The sequence below is a fragment of the Bicyclus anynana genome, chromosome 24 (assembly GCF_947172395.1).
Source record: "Bicyclus anynana chromosome 24, ilBicAnyn1.1, whole genome shotgun sequence".
NCBI lineage: Eukaryota > Metazoa > Arthropoda > Insecta > Lepidoptera > Nymphalidae > Bicyclus > Bicyclus anynana.
Window position 1 is genome coordinate 8,008,502 of NC_069106.1, and position 27,307 is coordinate 8,035,808.

At 36.6% G+C, this 27,307-nt stretch overlaps 5 protein-coding genes across 5 annotated transcripts; 2 read left to right on the top strand and 3 right to left on the bottom strand.

Moving 5' to 3' along the window:
* Positions 1-341: 341 nt before the first annotated feature.
* On the bottom strand, positions 342-16,756 carry LOC112053992 (DNA replication licensing factor Mcm6). Its single transcript, XM_052888960.1, has 15 exons — positions 16,311-16,756; positions 15,187-15,389; positions 13,931-14,151; positions 13,343-13,534; positions 12,147-12,319; positions 11,609-11,732; positions 10,871-11,009; positions 8,638-8,795; positions 7,698-7,850; positions 6,504-6,809; positions 5,387-5,583; positions 4,411-4,529; positions 2,547-2,672; positions 1,527-1,672; positions 342-516 (listed from the first exon to the last, which is right to left on the bottom strand). Exons 1-15 carry the CDS (start codon positions 16,400-16,402, stop codon positions 397-399), a joined length of 2,469 nt encoding a protein of 822 aa, XP_052744920.1. The 5' UTR covers positions 16,403-16,756; the 3' UTR covers positions 342-396.
* A 397-nt stretch (positions 16,757-17,153) lies between these two features.
* LOC112053997 (uncharacterized) lies at positions 17,154-20,116 on the top strand. Its single transcript, XM_024093629.2, has 4 exons — positions 17,154-17,431; positions 18,087-18,198; positions 18,868-18,975; positions 19,578-20,116. The coding sequence occupies exons 1-4, from the start codon at positions 17,328-17,330 to the stop codon at positions 19,956-19,958; spliced, it is 705 nt and encodes a 234-aa protein (XP_023949397.2). The 5' UTR covers positions 17,154-17,327; the 3' UTR covers positions 19,959-20,116.
* On the bottom strand, positions 20,079-22,122 carry LOC112053995 (glycerate kinase). Its single transcript, XM_024093627.2, has one exon. It carries the CDS (start codon positions 21,516-21,518, stop codon positions 20,079-20,081), a length of 1,440 nt encoding a protein of 479 aa, XP_023949395.2. The 5' UTR covers positions 21,519-22,122.
* On the top strand, positions 22,072-24,708 carry LOC112053993 (telomerase reverse transcriptase). The gene has a single exon (XM_024093625.2). It carries the CDS (start codon positions 22,193-22,195, stop codon positions 24,329-24,331), a length of 2,139 nt encoding a protein of 712 aa, XP_023949393.2. The 5' UTR covers positions 22,072-22,192; the 3' UTR covers positions 24,332-24,708.
* A 190-nt stretch (positions 24,709-24,898) lies between these two features.
* LOC112053996 (gastrula zinc finger protein XlCGF17.1) lies at positions 24,899-26,228 on the bottom strand. Its single transcript, XM_024093628.2, has one exon. The coding sequence runs from the start codon at positions 26,110-26,112 to the stop codon at positions 24,979-24,981; it is 1,134 nt and encodes a 377-aa protein (XP_023949396.1). The 5' UTR covers positions 26,113-26,228; the 3' UTR covers positions 24,899-24,978.
* Positions 26,229-27,307: the final 1,079 nt, after the last annotated feature.

The window sequence follows — 27,307 nt, forward strand, 5'->3', positions numbered from 1 at the left end:
GGGTCGATGGACCTCGTACCGCACTACAAAGTTTTAGTACGAGGTCAAAAAACCTCGTACCGCACCAGAGGAAAGTACAGAAAAATCAGGCAGCAGCGAACGCCCAAAGTCTACTTATCTTAGAGAAACTCTTGTTTCTGAAAATTTAAAGTCTGTAGCCCACATAAGGGTAGATTCTAGCATGTGCGTTGATGACGAAAATACTGCGCTGGTGTGAAATTGTGCGTGCGGGGAAGTAAGGTGCATCAGTTTTCATTCATCGCTACACTCCCCCCGGGAGTGTTACGAACGAAGTTGCCAAGCCATAATTGTATCCTTTCTCAATCAATAAAAATGCCATATGTATAAAAATCAATGATTTATTTTAAATTTTAAAGCTTAATTGAATTGTAATGTCTACGCGTCCACCACGTAATTGGGATGAACCACCAGCAAGGGGTCGTCTTCTATCTCTTGTTCAGACGACTTTTGAGTAGACTTGAGTCCAGTGGTCTGTAGTGGGATTATCACTTGGTCCTGAAACAAGTTCAGATTAATGTATTTCAAGTAGGTAGTAGTTATCTCAGACTAATTACAATAAGGACCTGCCCCACTAGACGTTACTTTTCTGTATATGATCAACGATCTAATGCGACGATGAAAACTGTCTCTATAGTATTGATGTTTCATAGTGGTTAGTAATCATGTTTGTCGGTTAAAGGGCTCCGTAAAAATACTTTCTTGTGTAGATGAATGGTGTAAAAAACGGTCAAAAACTTTTAGTTTAGTATAAGATATATGCCTAATCTAAGCATGTTTTCTTCACAAAATGACAGACAATTTCGTTCGTGAATTTTAGTGTTATACTAGTCCTTATGTAATTAGTCTGAGGTAGTTATTTACACTTATGAATCGTTAAGATTATCCTAAAGTGACGAATTGGCAATAGAAAAAGCAAGGGGGCGGGGCCTTGGTATCTTCACATATGCAACTGTATGCTAAAGTGTTTGTATTAAAGGCAAATTGACCTTAATAACCATTACAAAGAGTAAACTTTAGTTAAGTACTAACTAAAATTGACTATAAAGTCTCTATTTTCTTTTAATTAAAATTTGATTTAATAGAAAAAACATCGATCACACGCTCAGACAAATTATTGTATAGGACCTGCCTCGCTAGACGTTACTTTTCTGTCAAAGTATATGATCAACGATCTAATGCGATTATAAAAACTGTCTCTATAGAATCGATTTTAAATAGTTGTAATCGTGTTCGTCGAATAAAGCTCCGTAAATTTTTTTTTGTGTAGTTGAATGGTGTAAAAAACGGGCAAAAACTTCTAGTTTAGCATAAGATATATACCAAATATAACCTCGTTTTACTCAGAAATTGACAGACAATTTTGCTCGTGACTATGAGTGCGATACAGGTCCTTTGGTCTGAGATCACACGTGACAAATGGAACTTTTTTGAAAGAATTTTGCTTTATATCATGTATCCGACTACCAGCTTACCACTGACTCTCGCACCACACATATCATACTCACGTGGTACATGAGCCTGTCGATGACCTTTTCGACGAGGGTCTTCCTCTCCAGCAGCTCGTCCTCGCTCTCGATGTGGCCCTGCCCCACCAGTCGCTCCAGGTACCAGCTCACCACTGCACTCTTGCGTGTCCCCGAACTATCTTCACCTGGATAACAAGATATAAGAACTGGTTCATAAACAAGCACAAATATAATGTGATGGGTGAAGGTCCATCTTCAGAAGGTCCCAGGACTTGTGACCTTTTAGAATGCATTAACACTTACTTCCCTGCCCGACATGTTCTCCATGCCCACACTAAACAAATTATGACCAATAATTACAACAAAAAACATTAACAGTAATTACAACACAAAACATTATTGCATAAAATCACCAACACGACTAGCAGCGTGACGGTGTTCACGTTAATTAATGGTTTATAGTATAAGATGTTTGATTTACTTTAATAAGATTTTGGTACACATAAATGAATACACCGTTAAATGTAATATAGTGCTTTTAGAATTATTTACACCAACTAAATACAACCATAACCTAAAAACACCTTTGGGTCAGGTGCTTTTAGAGGCGGACTTTTTGACGAGGTGAAAGCTGATTTATGTTGACATTTACATATAGCCAATAAAAATTGTAATAAATTTATATTATACTAAATACTAATTATAAATAAATAATTTAATATTGATAAATTTTATATGAGCCGTGATAGCCCAGTAGATATGACCTCTGCCTCCAATTCCGGAGGGTGTGGGTTCGAATCCGGTCCGGGGCATGCACCACCAACTTTTCAGAAATTAAGTATCACGTGTCTCAAACGGTGAAGGAAAAACATCGTGAGGAAACCTGCATATCAGAGAATTTTCTTAATTCTCTGCGTGTGTGAAGTCTGCCAATCCGCATTGGGCCAGCGTGATGGACTATTGGTCTAACCCCTCTCATTCTGAGAGGATATTCGAGCTCAGCAGTGAGCCGAATATGGGTTGATAATGATGAAATTTTATATTGATAGTTTTAAGTACCTTTGGACTCGGCCTCTGCTTCCTCTTTCCTCATGAAGACGACGAGCATGTTGCTCAGAGACTTGTACTCTTCGAAAGACAGCGTCAGCTTCTTCTTTGGTGCCTGCTCGCCGTTCACTTGCTCCTCTGAGATACAACAAAATACACACACATTAATATATGTATTTAAAAAAAAGTCATTTATTTCAATTAGGCTTAGTTTACAAGCACATTTGAAAGGTCAGGATTATGTCATAATTTATTTTAATCTAGAAAGAAAGAAAGAATGGGGATGATGACTAGGTTTGAATATATTGATTTTTATGATACATTCGGGTAAATAAGGTCAATGTTAACTAATTTATACATAAAAAGCAAAGATTGACTGGATATTTGCAAAATAAATAAGATTATAAAATTTCAAAATCTACTAAAAATATTTTATCGTAATTAGATGAAAATTCATACAGATTTAGCTTCCTTACATTAAATGTGACATTTTTTACTACGTGAACTATAAACATAAACGCAGAAATAACAAAGATATTAGTAATTTTGTTTAAACGCCCATACAAAATTAACGATCATTAATTGCCTACGACGTCATAAGTTCGTACCATTTTGTATGGGGTGTTTTTCAGGGATCCGCGGAAGCGTCACAAATCTGACTCTTTAAATCCCTGTAGCTCCGAAAGTAATGATCGCAGATACCTTGTTACTTTTACAAAATTGCTTTACTATTAGGATACTCTTAATTTATATACAATTTAAAAAACTGTCATCATCCCTATTCTTTAATGGTATTCTATTGTAGGAAATAGTCGTCTGAGACGGATATGACGTCGCTCGATCTCGTGTTGGCTTGTGCCGACGCTAGAAGAAAGAAAGAAAGAAAGAAAAAACATTTATTTAAAAAATTGTGCCATACACCACAATGCCTAAGTAAGCACTATTGTTGTGTCTGATGCTTCAACCACCTGATCAATTGAAAATCAAAACTAAAGTAGTTGAAGCATCAAAAACCACTTCGTCATGTTTGGCACAACCTTGAAAAAAGGTAACAGCTCAGCATTGTGCCGCATAAACCGGCTAGGTGGCGCGACTTGCTTTCGTAAAGAGTAGGGATTTAGAGAGGGGCAGCGATCGGTTGGCGGGAACGACTTGCGATATAAGGCGCTCGTCGTACGGTCGGCTTCAGTATTTTCGTAGCGTTCGAGCCGTCCATATTTTTTGTTGTGTAATACTTGGGATAGTGACTTGAGTGAAAAAGGGGTGTGTTGGTTAAGTGTCAAAGACGTCTTTAACCCTACACACAACGTTCACAAGTGCGTGACTTCATTCAAGTCTCTGCCATTTTAGGGTCTTATTTTGGTTACAGTTCGATTTGTTAATTAAGTTGTCCTGACAAATATTGTGTTGTTTGTCGTTGTTCAACATTGGTTTTCTTTTTTTTTTAAATCCACTTTTGAAGTTCCTGCCAAAAGTATGTCCAATTTTTTTACAAGTTAGCGCTTGACTGCAATCTCACCTGTTCTTAAGTGATGATGCTATTTAAGATGGAAGCGGGCTAACTCATAAGAAGGAGGATAAAAACGCTAAATCGCTTGGCGGTACATCTTTGCCAGTAGAGTGGTAGCTAGCCACGGCCGAATGGTGACAATAATAATCATCTATACTAATATTATAAAGCTAAAGAGTTTGTTTGTTTGTTTAATTGAACGCGCTAATCTCAGGAACTACTGGTCCGATTTGAAAAATTCTTTCAGTGTTAGATAGCCCATTTATCGAGGAAGGCTATGAGCTGTGTATATTATCCCCGTATTCCTACGGGAACCGGAACCACGCGGGTGAAACCGCGCGGCGTCAACTAGTAAATGTATATTACCACTGCTAGTTCCATTGGGTGTGTCTTGATCCACGTCCATACTAGGCTCATACTGCGGGTCCTCCTCGTCCAGATGTATATCCGGCTGTTCCACCCGGATTATTGATTTGTTGAGTAATCTGAAAGATTAGAAATAACTTTAAAGTGAAAAGCCTCAAATAACTTAGTGGTAAAGGGGTTCGGACTAATCACCGAGGGTCGGTGGTTCGATCAACGAAGGACTATAGGTGTACCCACTCCTAACTCAGTCTTTTCCGACTAATAGGAGGGGAACGGGAAAAATGTCGAATGTGCAAGTGGAAGGTCATAAGAGAAGAGGAAGGCCAAAGAAGAGATGGTTGGATTGTGTGAAAGAGGATGTGTGTAAAAGGAGTGGATGATGAGTTGACAAGTAATAGAGACGAATGGAAAAGATTGACATATGTTTCCGACCCCACTAAAGTGGGTGGGTGGATTTACAAGACGGAGGTCCTGGGTTCGATCCCCGTCTGGGCCGATTGAGATTTTCTTAATTGGTCCAGGTCTGGTAAGGTTGCGGTCGTGTCTAGTTACCACCCTACCGGCAAAGACGTACCGCCAAGCGATTTAGCGTTCCGGTACGATGCCGTATAGAAACCGAAAGGTGTGTGGATTTTCTTCCTCCTCCAAACAAGTTAGCCCGCTTCCATCTTAGACTGCATCATCACTTACCATCAGGTGAGATTGTAGTCAAGGGCTAACTTGTAAAGAATAAAAAAAATAAAAAAAAAGGGACGCCTGGCAGATGTGAAACATCGACATTATTCTGTAAAAGTCAAACAACACTGTATACACTACGGAGTATACACTATAAGTATCCGAGCTCAGTGTAGCAAGAGGCTTAGCGCCGGATCGAGTGGGAGAGAATCGCACAGTCGATTGCGCATGGCGACGCGTCGCCACACCGTACACACTACTGCATATAGAGCCCGTGTGTGTGGTGAGCTGGTACCCTGACCTGTGCGCCTCGTGGACGTGGTGCGGCGTGACGTGTCCGCTGCAGTGCATCTTGGCGAGCGCCTCAGCCAGGCGCACCATGGACTCCAGCTGGCGCACGGTGATGCGCCACGCGCCGCCCGCCGGCCCCCCGCCCCCGGCGCCCCCGCCCCGCGCGCGCAGCGAGCTGTAGTACTCCACTAGCAGCTTGCCCGCTTCCTGTATAACAAAAAAAAAAAAAAAAAAGCCTATTTTTCCAGTACTTATATACAATTTTATGAGAGTTACCTACTTTTAAAAATTAGTTTATGGTATTTATTAAAAAAAAACTATATTTTGTCAACAAGAATGTCCACCACCTCTCAGATCATACGAAGACGTAAGCGTGACGACAGCAGGAAGCAAGCTTGTCTCGACGTGAGACGATTACGTTTCCGATTAATACACGTGAGGAATAGGCTAGTTGACACTTTTTTTTCAAATGGTCGTAAATAATTCTACTAGATTGACTAAAAAAAATTTCATATATTTTTGAGATGTGATTACATGAAAATTTTAACTTTTAAATATGTTTTTCACAATACGAGCCAAAACGCCTGTCGGCCATGACAGTCTACATTTCAACTGTTTCATGACGTCACTATAGTTATAAATACCATACAAACAGAGCGTTTGACAAAAATATTAGATAACAATTAGTTTAAGGTGCATCAAGTGTGTTAGTGACGTCACAAAATGGACGACAACGTTTTTGACGTTTGGAAAATTTAAAAAAATTCGTGATATTTAAATTAAGTTTTATAAGAAATCCTTAACTTTTATTAATTGATATAGATATATTTCAGACCCTTATTCCATCCAAACTGCGAAGCGGCTCTCAGCCGCTTCGCAGTTTGGATCGTGCCGCGATGCAAGAACCAGCTCATGACTAAGGGCCCCGTATGGGTTCGAAACTAGTCGGGCATACTCCGACGTAATATCACGTGAGTTTTAGCCGTGTTTCATAATCAATTAATATGAATAACACTCACGATAGTTTAAATTCTAAAATAGTCATCTACCGTATTTCATACAAAGACCTCCGAGTTGACATTTATGCACTCATGATAATTTGAAATAAAAAAATACTTCTCACTTACCTCAGTGATAAGAGGCTTGAAAGACCTCGCAAAGGCGATATACCGCAGCAGATCCTCCCTCGAATACACACAATCATACGTTTCCTCCTTATTACAATGCAAATCTACGATCTTCCTCGCAATAGCGTAGTCTACCATTTCACTGCTCTCATCAATTAATATGAAGAATAGATCGAATCTTGACATGATGGGGGCACTCAATGTGACGTTCTGTTGGAGTGATTTTGCGCGGTCGTATCGACCCCCTACGGGGTTTGCGGCGGCTAGTATCGATGTGCGCGCGTTAAGGGTCGCTCGAACTCCAGCCTGTATAAATAAATCACATATGAATGAATTAATCTAAATATATAAAAGCGAAAAGTCATTTATCAAGAAATCTCGAAAACTGCTTGACGTCCAAAAACTAAGTTTGGCATATTCACTAAGAACGGATTTTGCGATGGGGCCGGATTAAGGAGTTTTAAGGGCGAACGAATGTAACAAGGGCGGGCGTCTGCTAGTTCACGTACTAAAGAGACTCATTTAATCCAGGCAACTTTGGTAGTGAGATTTATGGCAGAGACCAGCGTCTATGGGAGATACATCAGCGTTTATGGCTGATGCACCAGCGTTTATGGCTGATGCAACAGCGTTTATGGCTGATGCAACAGCGTTTATGGCTGATGCACCAGCGTTTATGGTTGATACACCAGCATTTATGGCAGATACACCAGCGTTTATGGCAGATACACCAGCGTTTATGGCTGATATACCAGCGTCTATGGCAAATACACTAGCGTTTAGAAGGTAGGAGGGGTTTTTATCCCATCCCATCCCAACCCTTCCCATCCTATCCCATCAAATCTTCGAAAACTCATGTAAAGGAACTTCGTTACAAGGGTCAGGGGGCCTTTTGAGGTAGGGGAGGGGGTGTCTTTTTGGGGTCGGGGGTCCTATTGGGGTCAGGGGGTCTTTTGGGGACGGGGGCCTTTTGGGGTCGAGGGACCTTTTGAGGTCAGGGAATCTTTTAGAGTCGAGGGGCCTTTTGGGATCTGGGGGGCTTTTGGGGCTGGGGGGGTTCAAATCTCCCAGACCACCCGTATAGCGTAACTATAGCAAAAAGTGTCGTTACAAATTTTTGGTCTTCATTTTTACCGTCTTACCCTTTCGCAACGCGCGATAAGGAACTTTGTTTCAAAAAAATAATTCAGGTACCTTAGCCAACGAGATGGTCTGCTGTTCCATGGCCTCGTGTATGGCGACCTGGTCCCCGGGGTCCATCTTGTCGAACTCGTCGATGCAGCACACGCCGTTGTCGGCTAACATCAACGCGCCCGCCTCGATTACGAAGTCGAAAGATTCCTCATCCTGAATAGAAGAAACCCATATTTTATCAACCACAATACTATGGGCAGGATAATATATAGTCTGCCGATGCGAATTGGACCAGCGTGGTGGACTATATGGCTTAACCCGATGAGTCGAAAAAGGAGTATAGTCTAAATAAATATGACTATAATATTATAAAAGCGAAAGTTATTTGCAAAATATATCTGGGTGTAGTTTGTTCCATCTCCAATTATACGAGTAATTTTGTCATAAGTTATTATACTCTGTAGATAATATCTTCGGACGAAACGACTCGTATAATTGGAGATAGAACAAACTTACCTAAAGTAAAGTTCTATCCAAATTAGTTATTTCGTCTGAAGATATTAATTTCTGTAAATAATATTTTCGGCCGAAACGACTTGTATAATTGGAGATGGAACAAACTTACCTAAAGTGAAGTTCATCCTAATTATACTAGTAATTTCGTCGGAAGATATTGTCTGTACAAAATATCTTCAGACTAAACGACTCGTATAATTGGAGATGGATCAAAGTTATCTAAAGAGATCTTCAATTAATTCTTATTATACTAGTAGTTTCGTCTGAAGATATCATACTTCGTAGATAATATCTTCGGGCGAAACGAGTCGTATAATTATTAGTGATTAAACAAACTTAGCTGAAGTTAAGTTTTATCCTAATTATACGAGTACTTCAGAGTGATCTCGCTCACTTGCTTCAGCAGTTGAGACTTGGCGGTACTCGGGTCGCCCACTGTACACACGTTTGTGTCACCGTACAGTTGTTCCTGAGAGATAGTTACCTTGACAACAGCGGCAGTGAGACCGGCCGCAGAAGACGCCTTGCCGCTGGTGTACACTGCGCGGGGAGTGATCTCGCTCACTTGCTTCAGCAGCTGAGACTTGGCGGTACTCGGGTCGCCCACTATACACACGTTGATGTCGCCACGTAAGGTTGTACCTGTAAAAGATGAATTAGGAATGAATGAAATTGTACTAGTGGTATAAAAGAAAAAATCATAACTAACACATCACAGAGTATCATCATACAAAAAAAAAATTTTAATAAAAAAAATTCAACCGACTTCCAACTCAAAAAATAACTTTAACTAAAAAGCAAAAAATAACATCCTACCTATGTGCTACCTTCTGATCAGTTTGAAGGCGGTGCCAAGCCAGTGATGTTTTAATTAAACACGTTTAAACTACAAAATTTCTGTGGTTATTCCAGAAACAGCTTTAATTAAAACACGACACTGGCTTGGCACCGCCTTCAAACTGATCAGAAGGTAGCACATAGGTAGGATGTTATTTTTTGCTTTTTAGTTAAAGTTATTTTTTGAGTTGGAAGTCGGTTGAATTTTTTTTATTAAAATTTTTATTTTTTTATTTTTAGTGTTAGCATACCTACTGCGTGTGTACAGTCACAACCTATCTAAGTGGAAAGTTCTTATCAATACAAAATTATCAAGTCCAAACACAAGGTAGCTACTGTGAACCGTCGAGGAGTTCTCTTCACTGTTCCTCGTCTTCATCACCAGACCCTTAATACAGTCATAATCCATCTAGGTGGTAAGTTCTCATCAATACAAAATTATCAAGTCCAAACACAAGGTAGCTACTGTGAACCGTCGAGGAGTTCTCTTCACTGTCCCTCGTCTTCATCACCAGACCCTTAATACAGTCACAACCCATATAGGTGGAAAGTACTCATCAATACAAATTAATCAAGCCCAAACAAAAGGTGACTGCTGTAAATCCTTGACGAGTTCCATCGTCTGTGTTTCGGCTCCATCATCAGACCAACTCCAAACCTTCATAAAGTTGTAGTGGTTTAAAATACCTTATGGAAACACTAACAAACGCACTAGCCGTCTCTACAACTTTCGAAAGTTCCCCTCAATTTCTCCAGGATGCCATCATCATATCCTGACATGAAAAAAATGGGACCACCCTGGAAGTAAACCCTTTAAAACAAAAAAAGAATTTTTAAAATCGGTCAAAAGATAAGTGTCGATTTGTACCTCGCACCGGTGATGCGCCTAGCGGATTTTTTTAAAATCATAAGTGGCAAAGACTGATTACGTAACCGATATAACCATAAGAAACCCCCCAATGTCACCGGTGCCAGATTTTGGGGCACGCTTCAACGAATTGTCTCCGCCCCATGAAGTGTGTGCGATGCCAGCGAATGCACCAGAGGAGGACCAAGGGACGAGCTCCCAACTTGCGCGAATTGTGGAAAATCCCACCTGGCAAGCGATAAGGCTTGTAGGGTGATGAGGAAGAGGGGATCACTCTCCCCCTCAGACCAATTATAGAAGGACCTGTATCGCACTCATAGTCTCGAACAAAATTGTCTGTCATTTTCTGAAGAAAACGAGCTTAGATTTGGTATATATCTTATACTAAACAAGAAATTTTAGCCCGTTTTTTACACAATTCAATTACAAAAAAAGGTATTTTTACGGAGGTCAGATAGTATAGAGACAGTTTTTATAATCGCATTAGATCGTTGATCATATACTTTGACAGAAAATTAACGTCTAGCGAGGCAGGTCTTATACAATAATTGGTCTGAGCTCTCCTCCGACCACGCCCCGGAGCACCACATTTCCAATAGGCCAGACGCGACCAGATGTCCCAAAGAGCACGAACAAGCGCCATCCAGAGCTCAGCAGCGCGCTGCTGAAACACAGCGCCCCCCCCCCCCCACACGGAAAAAGGGAGGGCCCTGCGCAACAGACAAAAGGCACCCACCACCCTCCTTCAGAGCCCACAGTACAGTGCCACAAGCTCTATCGTCCTCCAGACCAGAAGCGACCAGAAGCAGATGTCTGGTCTGGAGGACGGCAGAGCTACAAGCGGCACCTACCGCTGCCCCTAAATTTTAGTACCCCGTCCAGGAGAGAGGAGGAACGGAGCTTACCCCAGCACCCCCCACATCTATCTCATCGCAACCCCCAGTATCAGCCCCCCAAATTCTTTACGCACCACACAATTCGTTACGTCACTTGATATAACGAACAAGTTTACCTTCAACAGTAGTCTTGGCGACGCCACCAAACAACATGAGCAGTATCCCTCTCTTGACCTCGTTGTTGCCATGGATACTGGGGAACAGGCTCGCGATCAGATTGTTGTACAAGTTCCGATCCCGGGACATTTCGTATACCTGGAGACAGATACAGTCATCACATATGTGCTTTGGAGCTTAAGAGTGTGCAATATGTAATTTGGTGGTTACAAATGGTTCCCGATCTCAGATTCTGGAAAAGTTAGGAGCCTGACATTTGGGTAAATGATATTTCAAAGTGTTAGCTTCGTTATGACTATACAAAATACACAATTTGTAAAACTTTTCTCGGTAGTTTATTTTTTTGAAAAATACATGTTTTGCTCACATTTTGCTTTCAATCTCAGGAAAAGTAAACTTATTTTCTTAAATTTTTGTTTTGTATAAAAAATTAGGTATATATCTTAAAAATGGCCATTTTGTTTTTCGTTATGTTGTTTAATTTACTTGCAATTAGGTAAAAATGGTTTTGGCGCTCACGTCAATCGCTCCGTGCTTTTCACTCACGTGAAAGTCATAATTCGGCGTCTCGTTTGCGCTTCGAATTTTATCCATATAGTACCGACGCGCTGCGCGCTCTTAAGATTGATTTGTAAGGTTGTGGTGGAACCAGCCTGGACTCCGCCACACTCAAAGGTTCCAGCACAACTGTGACGCAGACTACCTCACACCACTTAGCATAGAAGAAGACACAGTACCTTGTCCCACTCCTTGTCAGTCATCTGCTTGCGCATGTCTTCGGTGGTGAGGTCGTCGGTGGCCAGGTCGGCGGTGCCGAAGCGACGCGACGTGGCCTGCACGCTGCATGCTAGGAATGCTGTCCTGGAATTTACAAGTCACAGGTCCTGGGTTCAATCCTTCGCTGGATTTAAGGTACTCTTAATAATTGGTCCAGGTCTAACTAGAGGCTTCAGCCGTGGCTAATTACCACCCTACCGGCAATGTCATGAAACAGTTGAACAGTTGTCATGGCCAACAGGCGTTTTGGCTCATATTGTCAAAAACATATTTAAAAACTAAAATTTTCATGTAACGTTTCAAAAAAATATGAACCAATTTTTTGCAGTCTAGTAGAATGATAATGAACTACATAAGACTATTTGAAAAAGTATCAACTAGCGTGTAGAAACCGAATGTGGATTTTCATCCTCCTACAAGTTAGCCCTATATATATATAACTTAAAGTATATAGATAGATAGATTTGTTTATATTAGAAAAATAAGGTCAATACATACTTGTAATGCAGCTCTCTCACGCCCAAGGCTTTGAGACCCTTGATGCCTTCCATCTGTCCCTCATTACCCTGGCGGGTCCGGGTGGTGAGCTCCGCTTTAGCCCCGGGCAAAGACAGGGAGCCTACATCAGGGACTACTATGAGCGTGCCCGTGAAGTCATATCTGTCGCCTGCCTAGAATATTAATAGTTTTTTTAGGATTCCTAGGGACATCAACAAAGAGGTGAAAACCTTTCCGGTTTCTTGCGATGCAATAGGTGGTGGAATAATGGGTAAGGTGGTACATAAGTGTATCAGAAAAGGAGGCAAAGCATTTTATTATGAGACCTAGGTGTTAGCGCCAGTGTGTTTTAGTAAGCCATAGGTGATTTAACCAGTCCATCGATATACGCTTGGATAAAACTTCGAAAAACTCTGATATATTAGTTAAATTACTAATTATTATGTGTTGTGGTGAAATCTAGTGAATTTTTGTGAACTGTTTAAGGGTAAAATACTTGTGAAAGAATTATTTCGATACGTTAATTAATTCCAGAGATATGCAATTTTAAGAGAGCGCGCGGTGATCAGCTCGCGTTTAACTCCGTGACGTCATCATACAACATTTGCTCACCCGTTATAGGCAATTTTGTACTTTGGACTTACCTACTGACGAACTAATGGATATAATTGAGAAATTCTTTTTGTATTGAAAAGCCCGTTTATCGAGGAAGGCTATAAGCTACATAACATCACGCTACGACCAATAGAAGTAAAGCACTGATCAAAAATGTGGCCAAAACGGGGAAAATAATGTTCATTAAAACTGCTTGAGGTACAGAGATGATATTTGGCAGTGAGGTAGTCTATAGTTCGTAGGTATCTGCTAATAATGAATTTTCTATATATCGCGACCGTCAGCGGGAGTCGATATTTATGAGAACTTTGAATGTATGTAAAATCATAACTATTTGGTATTTTTAAATAAAACAAAAACAAGTGTATCTGTAAATATAAAAGCTCTAATGTAATGCACACTACACCAATAAGGACATTAACAACATGGGGATGAAAACCCTTTGCAGTGCGATGGTAGAGGAAGGTGACGATGAGTATCTCTGAAATATATCTTATAAAACACTGATATACTGGCAATTGGCAAGGTTTGAGGCTTCTAAGTATCATCCGAAGTAGCAAATTAGATTTGTAATAGATTACCTGCACAGACTCCACAGCTTCAGCCCTAAGTATGACCTCCAGTGACCTGGGAATGCACCCACGGGGCAGTTCTGCTTGGGTTTCCTGTATGCGGATCTTCTGAAAGTCCACAAACACCGACTTGTCTGCATCTAGCATGAAGCGCCTGCGGTTGGCGCACACTGGATTCCGGCAAATCGTTGGGATTGTGTACTGGAAAATATACATGGCTTTAGATGATGTTTCAGATTTACTTGTGAATAACAATTGTTCACAATATTTATGCTCTTGCCCAAGGGCGAAGTATCATTTATCATTCATCATTAGTGTAGTGCATTGTTGCTTGGTCAAATTACAATTTGTTGATTCGTTGCAAACACCACGTGCGTTGCGATTGCGAGAAATGAGACATCGCCCCGCAAGAGGACAACGCAGGCACCCAGATATACTCAACAATACATATAAATAACTCTACTATGGTACAGTACAGTACAGTACCTACAAAGCTCTAAACTCTTTTACACACAGTTGACAATGCTATAGGTCTACCAAATAGGCTAACATGCTTGAAAATAATAGAAAAATAAAAAAAAAATATTTCATGCTAACCTTAAATTGTTGCTCAACATTTTTGATCACAGTCTGGCAGTCCAAGCAGACAAATGTCCCCATGACAAGCTCAGGATGTACGGGATGGGTCCGAACAATTTGTCCTGATATTCTGATCAGGGTTCCTATTTTAGCTGTTGTTAACTCTCTAACCTTGTGCCTTGTCGGCACATCCACAAATGAAACATAGCATTCCTTGTCTTGCAGCTCTTTTTTCATACCTGAAAGAGTAAGTGACAAAATTACCCTTTAACTATGGATGTACTATCTACAAACTAACAAAGTTAATTAAGTTTAAATTCAATTCTTGAATTCTAAATGATTTTATTATAATGTAGAAAATAGTAGTCTGAGACAGATATGACGTCAGGTGGTGTGATATACTTGACCACCACCAAACCAGACTTGTTTCATATAGAGTAGGGATTTAGAGAGGGGTAATGATCGGTTGGCAGGAACAACTGCGATATAAGGCGCTTGTTGTACTGTTGGCTATACACCACTTCTGAGTCAGCTAAAAATCTATGTATATAAAAATGAATTGCTGTTTGTTAGTCTCGCTAAAATTCAAGAACGGCTTAACAGATTTATCTTATCTTGGTCTTGATATGTTCATGGAGGTAAAGGGAAGGTTTAAAACGTGAGAAAAAATAAAATAATTTCCGGGAAAACCCTAAAAACTGCCCTTTTCTATTTCCCATACAAACATTTAAGAGTCAAGCGGTAGGGGTAGGGTAGGGGTAGGGTAGGGGTAGAGTATAAGTGCACTTATGTCAAAACGAAGCTTGACCGGGTCCGCTAGTAAACAATAAAAAAAGCTTGGTGTTGAACTGCACTATACAATTAATGTACTTTTTTATATAGGGGGTGATCAAAACCTAACTAGGGGCCATTCCACCCAATTGTACTTAGTTCTAGATAAGTTTGTTAAATGGTGGTAATCAAAAAAATTTAACCTTGGCTGAGTTTATTGCGGACCCTTCTGGCCCTCTCAGACTAAGGCATGTTTGGAACCTTCGTAACTTGAATTTAAAGTTTTCGACTTTAATTATCACCATTAAATCATGATATTCTTCTTTCTTATTTCTTCTGGGCCGTTTTCACACTTAGCCATGTGATTGGCCGTTGTGCGTAAATAAAAAAAAAAACCATGACATTACCTAAACTGTTGTTGTTTAGGTAATGTCATGTTTGATTGATTTTTAGAATTTAAAAATAAAAATAAAATTAATAAATAGTGGTGTTATAATAAATACCAGTTTCTGCAAGGCTCATCACATAGTTCAAGATGGCTTGGTTCAGGAACGGATGTATTCTGTAGTATTCCTCAATGATTGTGGTGGCGAGATTCTGGTTATATTTCTCTACATCGTCAAAACTTATTTCTAATGTGCTTAATTCAGGTTTGAGAAGCTCTTTGGCTTGCTTTTCATATTTTATTTCATTGTCCTCTTTGAACCTGTAAAATATTTTTTAAAGAATATACGCCATTACTTTTGAATTTTTTTTTTATTTTTTACAAGTTAGCCCTTAACTACAATCACATCTGATGGTAAGTGATGATGCAATCTAAAATGGAAGCGGGCTAACTTGTCAGGAGGATGATGCAAATCCACACCCCTTTGGGTTTCTATACTACATCATACTGGAATGCTAATCTCTTGGCAGTACTTCTTTGCCAGTAGGATGGAAACTAGCCGTGGCTGAAGCCTCCCACCAGCCAGACCTGAACCAATTAAGAAAACTTCAATCAGCTCAGCCGGAGATTAAGCCAGGTTATGATTAGATACCAGTGCGCCACACATGCTGTCAAAAATAAATATGAAAAAAACCCTGGCTCTGTCTATGGAACCCTTGTATCTATAGTTTTAAGTTTTTTGACTAATTATCACCATTTTCTAATAACATTAACAGTGGAGCTCATGTGGTATAGCCAAATAAACGATATAGACAAAATATAACCCAATGATACAATAATTATCATCATCATTATCAACCCATATTCGGCTCACTGCTGAGCTCGAGTCTCCTCTCAGAATGAGAGGGATTAGGCCAACAGTCTACCACGCTGGCCCAATGCGGATTGGCAGACTTCACACACGCAGAGAATTAAGGAAATTCTCTGGTATGCAGGTGTCTTCACGATGTTTTCCTTCACCGTTTGAGACACGTGATATTTAATTTCTTAAAATGCACACAACTGAAAAGTTGGAGGTGCATGCCCCAGACCGGATTCGAACCCACACCCTCCGGAATCTGAAGTAGAGGTCATATCCACTGGGCTATCACGGCTCAATGATACAATACCTTTGCCTTTTCCCTATGGGAAAGAATAAAGAAAAAAAACCCAAGTCCAAAAGTATAATAAATATTAACTTACTCTTCCAAGAAATCTTGAAACAACTTCTGACAACGAACTCCAACTTCATCCTTAACTTGACTCTGAGTAGCATATGTATCTGCTACATCCATGATTTTAGTTATCACTCAATACAGAACCGGTAACTAAGGTTATGTTAACCTTACTTTACTTTAGTTGGTTGATACCAATGATGGAAATATTATAAAATTAACTTATCAGGTAAATACGTAGTAAATGATTTAATTATAACTTCTATCCATTAATATATTTCTCGCGGCTTTGAATTTACACTTTAAATTCTTAGCTCATAGAATTACTGATACGGATACTTAGAGATTAGCCTTTATAACAAGTTCATTCTTTATTCAGTTAGTCGGCTCAATCACACAAAAATTATATATTTTTTTGTTGATACAAAACACAAAATAAACACAAACAAAACGAGATTTTGTTTTTGACTTTTTGACAAGAGAAGTTCGGACTTCGGTAACTCGGATTTGGCGGGAAGGGAAACCACAGATTACGGTTAGATTTTTTTTTATTAAAAGGAAACTCGCCATCTATTATCTATGTATCTAAGCTCGCCATTATTTATTAATCTGTAAAAATAAATCGCATAAACAAATATTCATGTATTTTTACATGTGTATGTAAAAATGGGGATGTATAATTAGTATATATTTTTTTCGAATGTTTTAAGAAAAATTAATGTTTTCAACCTTAATCTAGTTATCTCTTTTGAAAATCCGTAAAACAATCTCATTATTCCAATTCAAGAAGAGCCAAATTTAAATTAATGAACGTGTCTGGAATGTCCCCCAAAAACCAAAATGTCATTGTCAATGTCAAATATTGTTTGAATTCCTTATTTCCTTCATCCTTTTCCTTGGTCATATTTTTGAAATGAAAGTTTCGGAATTCGGAAAATAATTCAGAAAATAAGCATTTTAAATTTAAATTTGAACAATATACATTATTTATTTTACTTCTAGCTTCAACAGCAACTTATACGTCGCTTTCATTAATTTTAAAACTATGGATTTAGACGAACATCAATTAAACTTTTTAATCAAAGCTTCTGGTGCCGTATCAATAATTCAAAATAAAGAAACTAAGCAAATTATGCGGAGCTTCTACTTGTAAGTTTGATTGTCAAATCCCTGAGGATAAAATTTCCTTTAGATATTTTCTTTATTCCCCTTTCCCTTGATCCATATGGTTTGGATGTTTATTATATAGAGGCTTCTTTACGCATAGAAACCAACAACTTCATACTCTAATTTTTTTTAAATTTCTTTTACTACTAGAAATCCACATTACTTGGAGTGTCATAGGTTATATTTTATTCTTGTAGTATTACTGGAACGGGAACTACACAGGTGAATCTGTGGGATGTCATGTATAATTATAGACAAACAGTACAGTAGGTAGGAACTACAAACTGGCTTATGTTGCACTATGGTTAGGCTTAATATCAATTATTAGAAAAAAATTAGTGTAGCAACAGCATAACTTAACTAAGTCAGGAGGGCAGGTGTTGCTTTATTATACTGCTCAGGTATTTGGTTCAGTTTCAGATTGTTGCACACTCGTTTAATCCAGTTTTAGAGTGCTACACACATTTAATCCAGTTTCAGAGTGTTTCACACTCATTTGATCCAGTTTCAGGGCAATGCACACTCATTTGAATCACCTTCAGAGCTGTAAATTTGAAACAAAGGCAATAATTAACCAGCACCAGCAAAATATAACTTCTTTATGAATCATATACATTAATTTCAATTTGATTTACAGGACACGTTACAAACAGGCAACTGGATCCACCAAACTACCACAAAAGCAGTTTTCAAGTGAAGTAAGATGCCCTCGTTGCTCTATAGAGTGGACAAGAGATACAGAGAGAAGAGTATGCTGAAAAATTATATATAACTGCCAACTATAGGGCCAGGTCTCCTTCTATATAATATAGAGGAGGAAATATAGTTTAAAATAAAAAAAAAAAAACTATTTCAAGGCGTAAACTAAGGCTTTTGAAACATCAAGTTTGACTATTTGTAAAGATTTTACGATTTTTACTATTACGAGCCAGCAACAAAATCAATAATTGCTCTCATCAAATCATCATTCTTTACTATGTTTACTATTATTACATAAATAATTAATTTTACTTTTTGTTAAGATGAAAGCCAAATTTTTCCCAGGTATTTAAGGCAGACCACACTGCTTCAATAATTTTTTTTTGGTTAGGGGAAATAATAATGTTTTGACTATTGACAATAATTATCAGATCTGATATCAATGATAATCATGTGGACTGATGGCTTAACATGCTTTCTGAAACGGTCGTAGAACCACAGAGAACAGTGTACCACAGTAGAACTTCCCAACAGTGAGCTCAGTTTTTTTATTTCTTGCTAAAATAAAAAAAATAATATTTGATTTTCCAGTCTAAGACTTGAACTCTGTCCCCTATGGTCAGGAACCACATTGATTTGATTTAATCTTTTTAATCTGATTACACTCTGTACTAACAGCAGTTTAAATTATGTATAGTTTAATGAATAACTTATTACAGGTAAAGCCAATAAAATTAAGTAAAAGGCAAAGACGCAGAATCAGATCCAATGGAAAGGTTAAAAATAAGTCTGCTAACAAGGATTACTTATTACATAGCAATATCCTGGTAATTGATCTATTTTATTTTGATTAATTTGTCAAACAAAGATGTGCTTCAATTTAATGTTTATGTGATAAAATGTGGAACAGTCTATGTATAGCTTTGTCCATGTTAGTGTCTTATGCACATCAATAATATTTTAATTAAGACTTTGCCATCTTTTTAAGCGCTGAATCGCCTTTTTCAGGAAACTAATTTTATAACTTAGATTAATTAACGGCAATTATTTTTTATAAATATAGATAGAAGACAACACATGATGGTGGACTTAGGTTGATTCAGATTATGTTAAATTCCTTAGCTACCACTATCAGATGTTAATGATAAGGACAGGGACCAGGGACTTAATATACCCATTGGGGCAAGGCAGTGTAGCACTGCCAACACTGTGCAGAGACTATCTTTTTGTTTTAATTTTTTTTTTGATCCAGAACTTGAAGTAAGAAGTTTGTAATCTGGAGCCACATAAACACTGGTTAGCTTTATGTGGCACTGATTTTTTTATTTTTGAAATAAAACAATTCTCTGCAAAACTATACTACCATTTTGAAAGGAATACAGATATTACTACTGTCCACAACATTCCTTGAGTACTTTTGTTTTTACAGGAAAAGGTGTGTTCATTTTGCAATCACACAACAAAGATACCTATAATAAAACCAAATAAAACCTGTGCACATATTGAAGAAGAAAAATCTGTTGACCATCCTAAAATACCTGAGAAGCAAATTAAAATGGATACAACACAAAATAATGATAAGAAGGAGGTAGATGTATATAGTAAATCAAATGAAGTATTTTCTTTAAGCAAACACAAAAATACTCTCTCTAGTCACATAAAGGAGCCGCCAAAAATAATCAAAAACAATAAACGAAAGAAAGACAAATTCGCAGGGCTATGTCAAACAGCTGTCATTGCTGCTACTAAATTGAAAGAGGAAAAAGAAAAGCAAAATAAGTTGAACCTATTCCTGAAACCATCAAATTGAAATCATGCAGTAATATACAAATATGGCTTTTATAGACAGAATTATGTATTGGAATTTGTCACAGCTGCGAGTATCATGAGTACAAAAATATTATTTATTTCATAATTAAAACACTTGTATTTATGTATTTTTTATTACAATTAAATGTATATCCATTACATTAGTGTTTGTATGCCCTGTAATGACATGTAACTCCCCATTATTGAATAGTTTGTAAAAATTATAAGAATCATTGTTTTCAATGTAGTTATCAACATCTATATTCGATTCTATACTGTCTGCAATCAGATTTAGATAGCCAATAGCTCCAGCAACATCTGTAGGCCCATCTATTCCATCTGTTCCAGCACTTAGAAAATATATTTCATAATCCTTAAATTGATTTTTCAAATTGTTTATTTCTTTTGAAAACTCCAAACTTAGTTGTTGATTCCTTCCACCTTTTCCACTACCTTTTACTTCTACAGTGGTTTCTCCTCCAAGTATTAAACACAAATTTTTAGTTTTTATATCATTCTCTTGAATAGTTTTACTTAAAACTAAACCTGGTATTTTCAATGTGCTCAATTCACTTTTTAATTGATCATAATTTATATCACTCTTTTTAAATGTCACAAATATTTTTACTAATTCTGCATATTTCTCTGCTAAGTCAATGACATTTCCAGTAACTATATTAGATAGTACAATGGGAAAATAGTTTAGCTTTATTGCTTCTATACTAGCAGCTTCAGTGCTTAGTGTATTAGAGCCTATAATTTCATTTTGTACATTATCTGTAGGAAACTCTTTTAAATCTTTTTCATCTTCTAATACTATTTTTATTGATTTAGGCAGTTCATTGTATAATTTATATTTATTAATTATATTTAGGGCTTTTGTGTTACTATCTTCATTTTTGGTAGTTGGTCCACTTGCTATTAAGTCTAAAGGATCACCAACAATATCAGAAAGGATCAATGTTGCAACTTTAGCAGGTTGTGCACATATAGCTAGTTGTCCTCCTTTCACATCAGATATACTTTTTCTTACTGTATTCAATTCTTTGATATCTGCACCACAATTTGCCAATTTTTTAATCAAACTTAGTTTTTCATCTAAAGTGATGGGATTTTTTGGCATTGGTAGCAAAGCAGAACCACCACCAGACAGGAGAACTAACAAAAAGTCATCTTGTGTTAATTTTGTAGTTAAGTCTTTGATTTTTTTTGCTGTTTCCAAAGCATTTACATCCGGTAAATTGTTTTCTGCACCCTCACAGTAGGCTATATTATCATAGGCTGTTTTATGATCTAAACTACCGAAAGGAATGCTTATGATACCCTGTTTAATTTTTGAACCTAAAGTTTTTTCAACTTCTATTGCCATATTTTTAACAGCTTTCCCAAATCCAACGACATAGACATGTTTGTCTTTTAAGTTATAATTTCGGCCTGCAATAGTTAACTGCTGTGTAGGAGAAATGTACGAAATAGATTTTTGAATAAGATTCTCGGGCAAAACAGCTGATACACTGCTCCTAAATATTTGGATAAGATCACATATGATATTTTTGGCCATTTTATTAAAAAATATATAAAAATTCGCTTACTTTTAATATAAACTCTAAATATTGCAAAACAAAGTGATCAATGGTGATCAGTCGTTCACTTATCAATGAGAATGAATGCTTAATTGCTTATCAATTTCTATTTCATATTTATAAACAAACATGATATAGGACAAGTAATAATAAAAATACATACAATATTAAACTCTATTAGTATTGAGTTACATTATAAAATCAAACAAACAACAAATTTATTGAAGGTCACTGATTACAGAATGAAAAGGAAAATAGACGTCAAATAAAGACTCCCGTCTCCCACTATCTTTAAAACGTTTTGTTTTCTCGTGAATTAAAAAAAATGGAAATATTCACGAGTAGGTACGTAGTGTACATATCTCTAATGGTTACATTTTTCTCTTTTGTATTAGGTAAAGGCCTAAGTAGAAGAAATTATAAAAAATATTCTTACAAGTTTTTATTACATTGATTTGTCAGTACCTTGAACGTCATTTTATGGTGCAATAACAAAACGCTAAATGCAACAAGTTGAAACACGTCGCCGCAAAATTTGAATTGCATTTTTTTGCTTTGCGTTTGCTAGTAATTTGTTTGCTTTGTTTTTGTCTATAACAGTCTTTAGTACTGTGAGTGTGGTTGGTCTCGATAATTTATTGATAAATTAAATATGAACGAACCGATTTGTTTTTCCCAACACTTCGTAAATAAACAAAATGTGAGGTCCCTTAGTAATATTTTAAATTTAAAATTGTTAAAAAGTCAGAACAGTGAAGTTTTTCTTCAAGAAATTGTAAAGGAAGAGTTGGTGAGAGAAATTTCTTCAGAATTAAAGAAAATATTGCTCGATCTACAAGAAAACATCAAAATTTACAGTAAGAATGATTTTAAGGATTATTTTTCCATATTTAGAATAAAAGATGAGCAGCATAGTTTATTTACAGTGAATAAAGAAAATATTTGTGAAGGATGTTCAGCCACATTGAGTAAAATAATCCCAAAAAAGTTTTTTGGTAACAATCACAATACCAAGATATTTAAGAAATGTATAAAAACAATAGTTTACAGTATGAAACGCCAGCATATTTATTTTGAAAAAATGATTCAGAAATGGGATTTCAAAATATTTCCTTGGAATAATATATCAACAGTAAATTCATTCGGTATTTTGTATAATATTCTTCATTGGATATTCAAAGTTTTATTATCAGCAATTATAACTTTGAACTTCTATGTTACCACAACCAAAGTGAATAACGATGAAAATTTGCTTTTTTTCTTTTGGAAAAATCAATGGCAGAGTTTCTACGATAAGAAGATATCTGACATGGTGTCAGCAAAAGTTATAAATAAGTTTCATACAAATTCATTAGGGAAAAATTTGAGAAAAAGGTATAGTTTGCAAGAAAAATTAAAATTGAAGTCCATGAAAAAGGATATACCTAAACTACATTTAGTTCTGAAACCGAACAATGATTTCAGACCAATTGTGAGGTATAAAAGTGAAATACTCAGTGCCAGAGATAAACATAAAATCAAGGAAAAATTGTATTTCCTGAGAAAGCTCACTGGGAAACCGCATGAAAAAATTGAGACTATATTTACCACACTGTTCTTTAAGTGGTTGGAAAATAAAAAACCCAAACTGTATTTCATTAAAACAGATCTGAGTAATGCGTTTGGGTCGATAAACAAAGAAAAGCTTTTAAAAATTCTCTGTGAAAGGCATCAAGATTTGCAGAAGTCAGAAACAAACATGTTTATTAAGAAGAAACATACTCAACACTTTAAAGAATTTGTAGCTGAACTAAGGAAGCCTTTGCTGGTTCGTTGTGGTTCCACGGTTTATGAATGGAAGGCAGGACTTGTACAGGGCTACAAATTTTCACCAGCTTTATCGGAGCTTTACTATTCGTATATGGATGAAATTTATTTTTCAAAACATACGGACAATAATGAACTCAGATTATTTATTAGAGTTGTCGATGACTACTTGTATATAACAGATACTTTGCAGGATGCACAATTGTTTTTAAAAGCGTTATCAAATTATAGTAATGTGAATTATGGCAAAACTGTCATCAACTTTGCCCATGAAGATATAAATTGCAGTAATGAATTAACTTTCCTTGGTTATTCCTATAATACAGATAATATGAATGTGGGTAGAGCGAACACAGTTTTTAATGGGCAGATGTGTTATAAAATAAGTTTCACTGGGTCGATTGCTAATTTGGAACAGTTTTTGGAGGCCAGGATTGGACAATCCGGCATACCGATCAATGGGCATATTTTTAATTTCCATCACAATAGTGAAGCATTAATATGGGAACACATTTTTATTACATTATGTTTGTCTGCAAACAAATTCTGTACAATATTATCTTTATTATGCGATGAAAGTGAAATGCCCAAGTATTTGTCGGTATACAAAAAGAGAGTGGCAGTAAAACTCTGCAATACAATATTAGATAAATTAAAGAAAAATTCTCCCAAAGACTTTTGCTTTACTTATTGCATTAATCATTTCCGATATTTATCATACAAAGCGCTGCTGTTATGTGCAAGAGGCACATCAAAATGCAACACATTGGTGCCATATGTAAATATAGAATTGGCCAAATCGAATTGTATTTATGGAAAATGGAGGGACCATGCAAGATTTATTTCGAAAAGTGGTCAAAATTTGGAACAAGCTGTAAAAGAAGTGTGTACAAAATCAGATTTGAGAAGGATTTTTAGAAAATTTGATGTGTTGCCCTACGATTTTCAGTGTTATGACCATAAAAGATTCTATATGTCACTGTAAGAAAACCTACAAATTAAAAACTCATCATTATCAACCTATTGTAATTGTCCAATACAGGGCCAGGGCTCATAGTATCCTAAACAAAAAAATTAAGACCCTGAGGTCAGTTTAGCTGGCCTATTCACTAATTTGATCTTTACTATCTACAGTGGATATGATTATCACCACTGCCTCCGATTCCGGTAGGTGTGGGATCGAATCTGGCCCAAGGCATGCACCTCTAACTTGCCAGTTGTGTGCATTTTAAGGAATTTAATATCACTTATTTGTAAGTGGTATTTTCCCTACATTATTCAAATTCTAACTATTGAATGAGGTGTGCAATTAATGTAGGTTTGTGTGGCAGTGTTGTGATAAGGAAAGTAATAAATTATTTGTATAAAATAAACACCTGTAATGAAATTGTTTTGATGATTTTCATTACAGAGATAAATTACACCTAGTACAAGAACATACGCTTTGTTTTGTAAGATTTTGTTACAAAAATAAGTTTTTATTTTCCCTTTCAGAATCTTAAGCATTTCAGACTTCATCAGGATTTATGAGAATGGAAGTGTTATTAAAACATTTTATACAGTAGTTGCATAATATTGACATAATAGTTTATTATTTTCAGATCAAGTTAATCATACAAGCGGAAACTATAGCTACTCTGACGTTACTTTGCATTGGTTATTCACTTGCAAATACAGCGGCATTCTTCCACTGCGCAATTTCTCTCTCTTGTGGACATTTAGCTGATGTTTCATCATTTGCTTGCGATATCCAAATGCCTTCCCGCATACTTCACACACATGCTCCTTCAATCCGGTATGATCAACTTTAAAGTGTATCCCCAAGTCTCTCTTACTATGGAACCCTCGCCCACACATGTCACATTTAAAGTGATGGTCGCGACTGTGAGTTAACATGTGTTTATTCAGATTGCTTGTATTTACAAATCTGGACGGGCATTGGGAACATTGGTAGGGCCTTTCACCAGTATGTGTCCTCATATGCATTTTTAAAGACTCAGTAAACCGCCCCCTGTAAGGGCATAGAGAGCATTGGAAAGGGAGGCTATAGAAATGAGTTAGTCTATGCCTTTGGAATGGACCCTGCAGAGGGAATTTTTTCCCACATATGTCACACATAAACTGTCTCTCATTCTTGTGTAACAACATATGTTTTTTAATATAGACAGCTGTGTACAATTTGTTGCATATTGGACATTTGTGTCTAACATTCTCATGCTCAGCGCTCAATCTATGTTCACTGTACTCTTTGAATGTTTTGAAGCTTTTGATGCATTTTCTGCAGAAATAATTAGATTCTTCTTTAATGGGCTCTTCATAATCACTGCAGTCGTCTTTATTGTCTGTGGTGTCGTCGTTTTCCATGAAAACATCATTTTGCTGCCACCTCAATGTCTCATCAGATTGCTTCGCTTTTTTTCTGAATATTACAGCTCTCACAAGGAATTCGTAACAGGAATTGCACAGAAATTTAGTATACTCGTCATCGGAACTTACGGTTACATCTCCGAAGGTACATAAAGCTTCCGATATATCTTCGTAATCCTCATTTCCATAAATAGGTATATTACCTTCTTTGAGACATACTCGACATGTATTTTGTTCTTCTGCATCGTAGCGTTCTTCCTTGATTCTCGTACCGCTGCCGCCGCTACTGTGTTTTTTATTGTTGTTGATCAACTTGACGGTATAGCTTCCTTTGGATTTACGTCTTTTTTCCTTCAGAGTGCAATGCAACATTTTCAAAAGCATTAGATAGCCTACCATTTTGAAAAGGTTTTAAATAATATCAAAAGGTGAAAGGTAATTAACTTTATTTTAACCACCTATGGCTAAATAAATAAATAGAACAGAATAGCGTTGAGTAGGACATACAAGAGCAAGGAACATATTTACTCAGGAGAAGAATACCAACCTCATACAAAAAAAGTGGCACCAAAATTACCGCCATCTGTGGAATGCCCCCATTGAAACAATTTGCCAACGCGGGAAATTCAAAGCTAATATATTGTTTTTAAATTTTCACAGTTCAGCTTTTGTAGACGGAATAGCTTTAAAATAAATATTTTTAAAAACCATTTCGATTAATTAATTAATTTAAACAGATATTTATAAACTCTGTCGATTAATTAATTAATTTAAACAGATTTTTAAAAATATTTATTTTAAAACCACTCCGTCCCCAAAAGCTGAACTGTGAAAATATTAAAAACAATATAATAGCACAATATTTTAGTAACAAGTAATTGTATATAATAAATTAAACAATAGAAAGAATAACAGTTTCAAGTTGAAATGTCTTTATTATCAAATAAATATGTTATGCACTTAATCAATTACTAAGTAAACATCAGCACCTTAAATATAATCTACATATATTCATTTTGCTTCTAAAACTAAATTTTATCTTTAAAGTAAAATGAAAACCAAAATATAAATATATCTATGCATCAATTGGGTATTTGACTTCACTAAGATATTTGGGAAAATCAAGTCAATTATAACTTAACCAATTCATACATAAAAATATAGATTGTCGGGATATTTGTACATATGATAAACTATGCAAACGTCACGCAGTTTCACCAGCGTAGTTCTCGTTCCCGTGGGAATACAGAGATAACAATTATGGCCTAATCCATGATTATAATGCTGTAAGAAATTTTTAAATCAGCAAAGTAGTTTCAGAGCCTATTCAATGCAAACAAACAAATAATCAAATTCTTCCGCTTTCTAATTAGTATAAATTTCATAAACAATAAAATTATTAGAATTTGGCTAATGAAAGTAGAAACTGAAATCACCAGCCAAATTTTAAAAAATCGGAGTAAATTCTCAAAATTATAGTGCAAATATTGGAATAACTGAGTTTAACACTTATAGTATAGGTAATAATGTATTCACAAAGAAAAACTAATTTAAATAAATTATGAAAACGCATGTGATTTTTAAATTTGGCGGG

What these genes read in the sequence shown, in the direction of transcription:
- LOC112053992 (XM_052888960.1), bottom strand. Translation starts at nt 16,402, where the DNA reads ATGGATGTAGCAGATACATATGCTACTCAGAGTCAAGTTAAGGATGAA. An exon ending in TTTCAAGATTTCTTGGAAGA is followed by an intron (nt 15,390 to 16,310) that starts GTAAGTTAATAT and finishes AATATTTTACAG; the next exon opens with GTTCAAAGAGGACAATGAAA. An exon ending in TCGACAGGCTCATGTACCAC is followed by an intron (nt 517 to 1,526) that starts GTGAGTATGATA and finishes AACTTGTTTCAG; the next exon opens with GACCAAGTGATAATCCCACT.
- LOC112053996 (XM_024093628.2), bottom strand. Translation starts at nt 26,112, where the DNA reads ATGGTAGGCTATCTAATGCTTTTGAAAATGTTGCATTGCACTCTGAAG.
- LOC112053993 (XM_024093625.2), top strand. Translation starts at nt 22,193, where the DNA reads ATGAACGAACCGATTTGTTTTTCCCAACACTTCGTAAATAAACAAAAT.
- LOC112053997 (XM_024093629.2), top strand. Translation starts at nt 17,328, where the DNA reads ATGGATTTAGACGAACATCAATTAAACTTTTTAATCAAAGCTTCTGGT. An exon ending in ATTATGCGGAGCTTCTACTT is followed by an intron (nt 17,432 to 18,086) that starts GTAAGTTTGATT and finishes TTTGATTTACAG; the next exon opens with GACACGTTACAAACAGGCAA. An exon ending in TATTACATAGCAATATCCTG is followed by an intron (nt 18,976 to 19,577) that starts GTAATTGATCTA and finishes TTGTTTTTACAG; the next exon opens with GAAAAGGTGTGTTCATTTTG.
- LOC112053995 (XM_024093627.2), bottom strand. Translation starts at nt 21,518, where the DNA reads ATGGCCAAAAATATCATATGTGATCTTATCCAAATATTTAGGAGCAGT.